Source organism: Psittacula echo, assembly GCF_963264785.1.
Source record: "Psittacula echo genome assembly, chromosome: Z".
Classification (NCBI taxonomy): domain Eukaryota; kingdom Metazoa; phylum Chordata; class Aves; order Psittaciformes; family Psittacidae; genus Psittacula; species Psittacula echo.
Genome location: NC_137742.1, coordinates 19,757,538 through 19,767,424, shown reverse-complemented (window position 1 = coordinate 19,767,424; position 9,887 = coordinate 19,757,538). Strand labels below are relative to the sequence as shown.

Sequence of the window (9,887 nt, the reverse complement as noted above, 5' to 3'; positions counted from 1 at the left end):
GCCCAGAACCACATCCAGCCTGGCCTTAAATATCTCCAGGGATGGCACATCCACAGCTTCTCTGGACAACTTATGCCAGCGCCTCACCACCCTCATTGTAAAGAATATTTTTCTCAGACCCAGCCTGAATCTCCTCGCAAGCCGTCTTTCCTTCTGTTTCTCCACCGAGACAGGTGTTATGCTAATATCATGAGTGTTGGTGAAAGCCCAGGGGTTGGCCGGCAGTACCAGACACAAGCACTGCTTCCCGTGGCGGGGGTGAATTACGCTGCAAGATAACGATCAGCTTCTTACCTGCCTATCTCCAACCTCTCAGAAGTAACTTCGCTCCGAGGTCGGGCTACCTCGGTCCCTCCTGGCAAGAGCTTCTTGTACTGAGGTTAATAACACACCTCCTGTCCCTACCCTCCGGAGCAAGCACTCACAGACCTGTTCGCTCTCTACTCGGAGTGAAAAGTTCTCTCTCTCGGAGTCCCCCCTGCAGCGGGACTCCCCGAGCGCCACACCACCCGGCCCCGCTCTTTGTCCCGCAACGGCCTGGTTTCCAGCTCCCACACCCCGGGAGAGACCCTCTGATAGAGGAACGAAACCGGCACAGGCCGGGAGCTGAGAGCGAACCGCACAGCCAGCCAAAACACAACAACTCCATTCCACGGTACCACCGGGCGCGTACGCCTTTAAGAGCGTCCTCCTCACTCCCCACGTGTGCGATCAGCTGACAGTGACGCCACGCGGGGCGGGGCGCGCTGGGCGGGGCCTGCCGCTGCTGGCGGGCGCCGGGCTGGGGTTGGCTGTGCCGCGGCTGCCCCCCCCACCCCCCGCGCTCCGAGCTCCCCGCCGCGCGCCCCGCCGCCGCCGCGCGCCCCTCCCCCCGCGCGCCCCTCCCCCTCCTTGCCCCCCCCTCCCCCGCGCGCGCAGGGCCGTTGCGGCGCGGCGAGGTACGGAGCGGGCAGCGGTACCGGGCGGCTCTGACAGCGCTGGCGGGGCAGCTCCGCTGGCACCGGACCCTTCGCGCGCCCTCGGGGCGGCCGCGGCACCGCCAGCTTCAGCCCCGCACCTGGCGGCTGCGGCCGAGCCCCCCGCGCCGCCGAGGCAGGCGGCAGGAAGCGCCGCTCCCCGTGACGGCGGGGGCTCGCGGTGGCACAGCACCGCTGTCAGCCGCGGCCCCTGAGACCTGCTCGGCAGCGCGGCGCCCGGCGCCACCCGGTACATGGATTACCTGGTAGGTTCCCCCGCGGAAGCGGGGCGCCCCCCGCCGCCTGCCCGTCGGACATCTTACGGAGCGTGCAGCGGCCAAGACGGCGACCCCGGCGGGGAAGAGGGGCAGGTGGGGCGGGGGACAGCCGGACTCCGGGTACGCTGCCTCCCCGGGCCCCGGGGCTGGTAAAGGGCGGTGAACCGGCAGGGTGCCGCTGGAGCGTGCGGCCGCCCCGCTCATTTGGCCGCTATTAGGATGCTAAAGCCGTGACCCAGGTCGCTGTGTTTTTCCTAAATACATGAGCTTAGGGTACGGTTGAATGAACTAAATTGTCACCCCGGGCGAGAGCAGCCCTGCGCTCGGGCATCTGGTATTCAGGGGTAACGTTTATTGCTCTTTAAATGGTATTGGCTTTATTCGCCTGCGAGAGATCGTATCGCGGGCGCGCACTTCAGGCTGGGGTCGTGGTTAGTGTTCACAGTCGGTGTAAGTGAACCCTGTGGCACAGCTGGTCACGACTTGGCTGTAGTACCGTAACTACTGACCTGGGCTTTTCCACTTAACAGCGCCAGAGCGTAATGGGTACATCCCATCACTCAAGTTTTGCTGCTTTGAGCAGTACTCTATGAACTGTGCCCCCTCCTTCATTTTTGAAGGCTTTGAAGAGTCAGCTCGGGCAAAAAGGTGTAGGTCTCTTCTGGCTGTCCATCCCTGTCTGCTGATGGTGTCTGATGAGACCGGTCAGGAAGCATTTGGAGTGAGAAACTTGACTCAGCCTTTCTGATGTCTCTACATTAGATGTGCATGGGTATAGGCTTTCAAGAGGGGTTCATCAGCCAGTCCACAAAATCTCTGGCAATGCTCTTTTTAGTGGATTGATTTGAAGATTTGCCATATTGAGATCAGAGCTGCATACAGTGGTTGACTTTTCCTTCGCTGAGAATGAAAATAACTAAACTGGACATAAACATTCACTTGAATATTGCTCTTGTGCTCATGTAGCTTAGATTTATGTTGGGTTATTCAGCTTTATTAAAAAAAGAAAAAAAAATTTTAGGCTTTGCTTCCTGAATTGGAATAGCAGAGAGGGAATAGAAAATAAGTCCTGTGTGGCAGAAATGGTAGGTAGTCTTCTCTTTAAGAACCTGGTTAATGAAATACTGATAATAAACTTGTTGTGTGCCAGGGGCAGCCTCGTAGCTCCTTGAGAGCCTGGAGCTGTTTCTTATATTTTTTTCCTTTATAAACTTACATCCAGATGAAACTGGCCATCCTGTACTTCTTGAAATTCTTGCGTTAACCTTTGTGACTGCTGCAGGCGGTTGCGTGGAAAGCCAGTCACTTCGGGAACAATAAATTTAATAAGCCTTGGAAAATGAGAGCATGTTTTTGTATTAACTAAAGGGAGGAGGGGATTAAAGAGCTCTACATGGTTTTTTTTGTTTGGTTTTTTTTTTTTTTCCTTTACTCTTTTTCTCCAGTTGATCGTTTTCTTCTTATCTGTTTTGTGGCCTTCTTTGGTGGCATCTCTCAAAAAAGTGAATCTTCAGGATAACAGTATCCTGAGTGGGCATAAATTCTTGCTTAATGTTGTATAGGGAGTTATCTCTGAAGACAGACTTTCAAGGTCTCATCACTCCTGCAGTGATTGTTATGACACCATGGGAGACATAAAGGAGTAATTTGATGTAGAAGTTGTTACAGATCAGCCAAGTTATTTTTTTGTAGATGTGAAAGCCACAGGTTGGGGATAATAGTTTCAGCAGGATGCTGGTCCACTGATGGGCCAGGGCAGGCCAAGCTGCCTTCATCTGTCAATGACCAGCACTTGTGGCTGGGGTTTCCATACTTCTTATATATCAGGAATCCTTGGTCTTTGGAATACTTGTCATAACTGGCAACAGGAGGAAAAAATAGGAAAGTTGGTTTTTTTTTTTGCATCTGTATATTACTTGAAAAGAAGACAAATTCTGTTTGATAGTTCAGTTATTTTCTTGTGTATTTGTGTAGAGGACTTCTTCCAGTCCTCATCTTCACCAAATGCAGGATATTGGTCCTCCTTCACCTTTCTGTTAATGGTGTTAAATGGGATGGCTCTTCTTGGTAATGAGCAGTGTGTTCAAGCACCTCTGGTTGAAAGTCTGCTCTGACAAAACAAGTTGACAGCAGTGAATTAGGCACTACTTGCCTACCACGCACATTCATCCCAGAGCTCCAAGCTGTTGCCGCAGTCTGTCCTACTGTAAAGATGGGCCTACTCTTTATTTATGCAAGACCTGCAGCTGTAGTATGGATATTAACCTATAGATAGAGATCAACTGCCTTGTTATTTTCTGAACAGTAGCAGCAAAAGATGCACGTTAGGGAATTTTGTGTTTTATGTGTTTATGTTGGGATCTTGCACTATGTGGGCTTCAAAACTTAAACAGAAGGTTCCTTTTCTGGTTCCTCAATTTGGGGACCTGTGTTGCAGCCTGCAGGCAGTGAGGTTTTCTCCCCTGCCTTTGATGTGAAGCTGACAGCAGGGCAGAGAATGCACTTGTTTGTGGCTGCAGTAGTCCCTTAACAGAGCATTATACAAAGTTTTGGTTAGCAGTGGGGCTGAGTGGGAGAGTTTGCTGGACGGAAGTTATGATAGCAGAGATCAGGTTTGCTGCAGCCCAGACTTGGGAATCATTCCTTCTTGACAAGAGGTCTGCCCCCAGCCAGCTCTTCCAAGACTTCCATAAGAAGATTGTTTTTCTGATTTTTCCTGAATGGGGCCTACACTGATGTTACATTTTTCTCCTTTAAGGAGCTGATCCCAGGAAATCCTGAACATCTGCAGCATCAGCAAATATCAGCAAGTTATTGAAAATGTTCAAAACCTGCTCAAAGCCAAGTCATTTGAAGCCAGCTTGGACTATAGTCCTGAAGCTTGTATGGGTAGATAACCAGAACCTGGGTATGCCCTCTTCCACTTACAGTGTGATACTTGATCTATGGCTAATGCCATTTGATAAAACATTGGTATTAGAACTGAGTGTCTTCTGCAGTGCTCCAGTCTGGTTTTGCATTGTAACAGAATAGTAGCACTAGCCTCCGTATCTTTAATAGCTAAACAGGCTCTTGAGTCTGCTGCCTGTTTTATTTTTGTATTGATATAATTAGTGTTAGGAGTGGTGTGGTTTTTTTTGTGCGGTGTGATGGTGTGGTTTTTTTTTTTCTATTTGATCAACATAGCTAATCCAGGTTCAACCTCTAGAAAAGAATGCATCTTCACTCATTTAGACACACCTTTTACTCATACAGTTTATTCTCTTTGTATTGGTGTTAACTCCTTTAAAATAAGTTATGTGAACAGAGCTGCATCAATGTAGATTTGTCGGGTTTTGTGACTACATAATCCAGTGATGTATATGCAGCCTTCTTATGCTTCATTCTTGCTGCATTGTGTCTGAAGGGATTATAGTGTATACATAGACTTGTATTGGCTGGCTTGTGTTCAGTAGACTATACTTAATTTAAGAAATTATAGCATGATGCATCTTGTGAAAAGCATGGCATATAACCAATCTTAGAATTTTTGCTTGGAGAACTTGTGGGGAAACATAGCAATGCTTCAGTTTTTTGTACGTGATACTTGCAGTGTAATTTTTAAGCTGCTGAGTAGACTTTCACAATATACTTTCTCAGTGGCATCCTCTGTGCTAGATAAGGATCTTATATTGAATAGCTGCATGTACCAGCCTGACCTGCATAGAGCTTTTAAAAGCTGTGCTAGAGGGTGATGTAGAAATCTGCATCTGCGTGACTTCACAAAAAAGGAATAGGTCTTACATTGCCCTGAGAGTTTGTCAGATAAATTTGATAACCTGTTTAATTTTGTATATTGAGCATTTTTAATATGATAGCTTATCTTAAGTTGTATTCTATACTACATTGTATCTTAGTTGTATGTAAGAATGCTTCTTGGGCAGATAATGAAGAGTATATTCCAACCTGAAATAGAAGGTGACACTTCTCATGTGAACAACCGCATCAACTTTAGTGATTCCTTTTATTCCCCCCCCCCCCTAAAAGTTAAGCATGAACATGGATATTGCAAATTCAAGAGTGTGCTCTCTTAGTGCTGTAAAAGCCCTATTGCTTTGTTGGGGGTTGTATTTTACCTATGACAAGTTTGGATTTTTTCCAGTTCTTTGTACATTTGGTAGCTGTTATGAACATTTTATTTCTGCATATGTGCACACAGAAGCTAAAATTTGGATAGTAGTATTTAAGTAAATTGAACTAAGTTTTCAAATTTTAGATGAATAGGCCTTGAAGTGACTTCAGAGTTTCTTGGTTTCTGAATGGTCTTGACCTCAGGTTCTGGCTAGTTAATATTCAGGCAAAGTCTTGCTTGACAGGGGAGAATTGCATATACCAAACTGTGGTGTTCTTAGAAATATTAGGTGATGTTAAAATAATAATAAAAAAAAAGTTTCTCTGCAACTTCCCTTTCTTGAACAGCTTACCTTTAAGACCTTCCATTTTGTTTAGTTGGTCCCCTTAATTTAGTTGGACAGATTTGATTTGGGAAGTGTAATACAGGATAAAAGACGATCACTTAATGATTCTGATCTGCTTCAGATCCTGTCTTTCCATTGCTGTTGCTGCGTGTTCCCTTGTTTGGTATCTGCAGGGCACAGAAAACATACTTTGTTATACTACAGATGGTGTTATGGAGGCATCTGTTTAAAGGTTTGAGTCTTACTTTACTGAAACTTTGTAAACAAGTAGCTGCTCTCCTTTGAATAAGGAAATATAGGGAAAGTTCCATACTAGGAACCCGGATTTTTCCTCTGAGGCACAGATAGTTTTTTGATATATCACCTGCAACACGAGCAACAAAGGTCTTTATAGCCTTGTCCTCTTTATCATTTGCTAAACATTCCTCTCATCATATGGATTTTCTCTTTTGTTACATAATGATAAGGATTATTGGGGCTGTCTGTTGGCTCATCTATTAGCAGTAATATCCTTGAAACTTTACACCTTCTGTAGGGCACAAGTGCTCTACATATTAAGATGCTATGCCTCTTTTGGTTTGGGAAGCTGATAGGTACAAGGATGTGGGGTCTGGCAGTTGTTTCAAAGTAAAGATGTAGCTGAATGCAGGAAAGAAAACAGCTAAGACATGCAAGATCAGCTACTGTATAGGGTGCAAGCAACTGTGTTAGTGTTTGGATCAGATGTGAATTTTTGAAGTAGATCTAAGTCTCCTTACTGTAGGTAGGTTTGCACTGCTGAGTAATCACAGATCACATGAACTTGGTATTTTTTCAGTTGAAACCTCACTGGAAGAAGCACTCAGCTAACAGGTTTTCAGTCCACAGGACCAGATCAAAACTAGTCAGAAGTACACAGCATGAATGCTTGGTCTTCAGCACCAGCTCTTGCTATGCTGGATTACATGGTACTGTATACCTAGCCAGGCTCACTTAATCTGAAGGTGAGAGTGCTGCTGCTTCTGATTACTTTCTGTGTCAGCTTAGTAATGTGAGAAGAAACTCAAAACAATTTTACAGACTCTCACCGAAAGTTGTTGTGACTAGGTTCCTATTGGTATTTCAGCTGAAAGAAGCATAACATTCAAATCTAAATCAACTAGGAATGGCAAACGGAATCAATTCTGGGAGGTGACCTCACCTGAATGGACATGCTTCTGGTTTAAGTAAGTTTGGGAGTTCAAGAACCTGATCTTGCTGAAGACCTGGAAGAGAAGTGCTTTGGAAAACAAATCCTCGTCCTTGGTAGAATCTACCTAGCCAGTATTGCAAACAGTGTTGCTGAATGAAAGATGTAATCAGCCATACAGAAAAGGCAATAAAAATATTGGTGACTTAACTCACTGGAAGTTACCTGGCTGAATGTAGATCAGTGAGCAGATGTGTGCAATTCCTTTGCAAAGATAAAAGTCAAATGCATTTGCTCATCCTGTAATAGAACAGTTATTGAATTCCCCAGTAAAACTTTTGATTCAGAGGTGGCTGTTACAAACAGTGAAACTTGATACAGCTTCCTTTGAAACACAAAAGAGTGCCTTAATATGATTTCCAACACAAGATTCTGTAAAGTGACAGCAGTATCGTAGTGCCAGAAATTTCATTCTTCAGATACATGCACTGAAGAAACAAGTGAATTAGTACATTTAAAATCAAATTACTTTACCATTTTGCTTTTTCCATGATAAGGATTGCATTAGACTGGTGGATGTGATTACATCAAAAAATGTGCCACAGTTTCTGAAAATGAGCTAGTCTGTGTTTGTTATGAACAGCCCTATAATGTCTGTGTGAATTAGTCCCAGGTTCAATATGTGTTGGGTCCCATGTTGCTCTGCAAATATGCTGCTCCTGAAATTCTTCAATTAGACCTCCAAGCTTGAGGCAATGGAGTGATGAATTTCACAAAAGGTTAGAAATGAAAGCTTTTAATGTGGGAGGAAATCTACATTTTGTAAGGACAGAATATTCCTCCTGAATACCCCATGGTGATTACCATTTTTGGCTTGTGGTCAGAATCATCAGCTCATGTTTTTTAATACTGACAGCTTGTGATGTTTTTTCTCTTAAACTGAGTTCTGAAGTTTTGTGATTATGTGAGGATATCAACTTTCCATTAACAAAAGAAGCATTTTTAGTTTCAAACTTAAAAGCACAAATGTGGGTCCAAACAGCTGAAAAGCCATAAGGAAAAAAACCCCATATGCAGTACTTAAAATCTTGTGATTGTTTGAGTTTTGGCTTATAATGCTCTGGAGTATGTTTGCTTTGCTTTTTTTCACTGTGTGTGCAGCAAAACTTTCTTAAGTGCCAACTGTCTGACTGTGTAATAGTCCTTGAGGATGTAAATAGGGTATTTGCAATTGAATAAGAAATTGGCCCATCTCATTCTGGAGCTCTTCAGAGTACAGAACTTTTCTTTTGTCTCACTGACAGCCTGGTAAGGTGACTATATCAATTGCCAACATGAGCATGTAAGTAGCTTCCTGCCTTCTGAGGGAGAGATACAGAGCAGGAAGTCTAGCTAACAAGCCCTTGTATGTTTAGATGCAGTCCTGCCCTGTAGCTTTGTTGCCTATAAAGACAAACAGCAGGAAGAACGTGAATCATTGTGTGATGCTTTGCTTTTAAGGTGTATGTTTTGGTAGAATCTGTAGAAGAAAAATTGTTCACAGGACCACATTAACTGTTGGCGTTGGAGAGTCAGGGGAAGCAGGATGGCATGCAAGAGCCAGCAGTAGCTGTTCATATAGGGGAAATAAGTTTGCAGATTATTTTTTTCTTTTTTTTCTTTTTTTTTTTCTTGTTAAGACTTGGAACTTTTGGATGAAAGAAGCATCTGTTTTCTACATTTTATTAGCCTGTGTAGCAACTACTGCCTCTTCTTCTCTTCTGTGATTTTGGCTCTAATAGAGATGAAAATCTTTGAAGCAGTTAAAAATTAAGTAATCATACTTTAAACTGTCAATAGCAAGTTTCATAAATGAGATTTGATAGCCCTGCTCTGGCAGTGAATAAAAGGGACAAGAGAGTGCAGAGATTACAAGGGAAATTCATGTTTGTATTTAGTTGTATAAACTGCGTATGCTTTGGATGGGCTGATGCAGAGACATCAAGAATGCATCTTGAACCTGGGGAAAAAAAAATCATAGTATCCCTTCTGATATTGGTAATAAAATGGCAGGTGAAATTCAGTTTTGATAAATGCAGTGATGCATATATTTGTAGTAGAAGTCACATGGCAGTACAGATGAATGAATAGGCCCTAAAATATGAGTGCTTAGGAAAGGGAAAGAGGATCCTTTTTTAAAATGTCATCTCAACCCAGACATCTGTCAACAAGTATAGAGTACTAGGAACAAAAAAGAAGGAAAAATCTGATTTTTGCACTGCTTATATGTAAGGTTTGCAGTTGTCTTAAATACAACATTTTTGGTTGCATCATCTCAGAAGGAGTATTGTGGAAGCAAAAAAGAAAAAGAGAAGGATGACACAGTAATTGAAAGAAAACAATTGCTTCCATACAAGAAGGGATTAAATAGTAATAGCCCTTCAGTCTGAAGATGAGACAGCTGAATGATTTGTGAAGTCAATCTTACAGACATCTTTGAAATCATACAGAGAGGGTAAATAGGCAATAAGTCATTTCTCCCAGTAGAAGAACTTGATGACAGTTAAAATCCAGGAACTGCTTTTTTCACATGGGCATAGTTGCATTCTGGATCTCATTTGTGCACTAACCTTAGGGAAGCCAAAATGAGTAGACTGTGAATTTGTAGTTTTTTGTAAGGCAGGTCCTTTCTAGGTGGTATTAAACTTGATGTCCAGGTGTGAGAATAGGCTTGTGAAGATTCTGAAGCTGTAATTACTGAAACCTGAGGATGTGTCCATGAGGTATATGGTTCCCTGTATGTCCTGGTGGTTATGCTGTGTGTTAAATGTGTCCGTGAATCCTCACCGAGGGGACAGCTAGATCTAGTTCCAGTACAGGAAATTACAGTTAGAAAATGGAGATATTCTGGACTGGGTCCAGAAGTGCTCCCCAGTGTAAGCAGATTGACTGCACAGGAGGCGAGACTTTTTAATTCAGAGGGATATATGAACACAGTTAATCTGCTCCAGGGACATGTAGCTAAAGGATTCCTTTGGCTTGGAGGTGC

General features: G+C 43.7%; 1 protein-coding gene across 1 annotated transcript in view; it reads left to right on the top strand.

The window, feature by feature from the left end:
- Positions 1–1,006: 1,006 nt before the first annotated feature.
- The window catches only part of ARL15 (ARF like GTPase 15), a gene marked incomplete at both ends in the record, with an annotated part of 216,528 nt that continues 207,647 nt past the window's right edge, over positions 1,007–9,887 (top strand). Inside the window, one exon of the mRNA XM_080636792.1 lies at positions 1,007–1,222. Coding sequence (XP_080492918.1) covers positions 1,211–1,222 — 12 coding nt within the window. The remainder of the gene's footprint in view (positions 1,223–9,887) is intronic.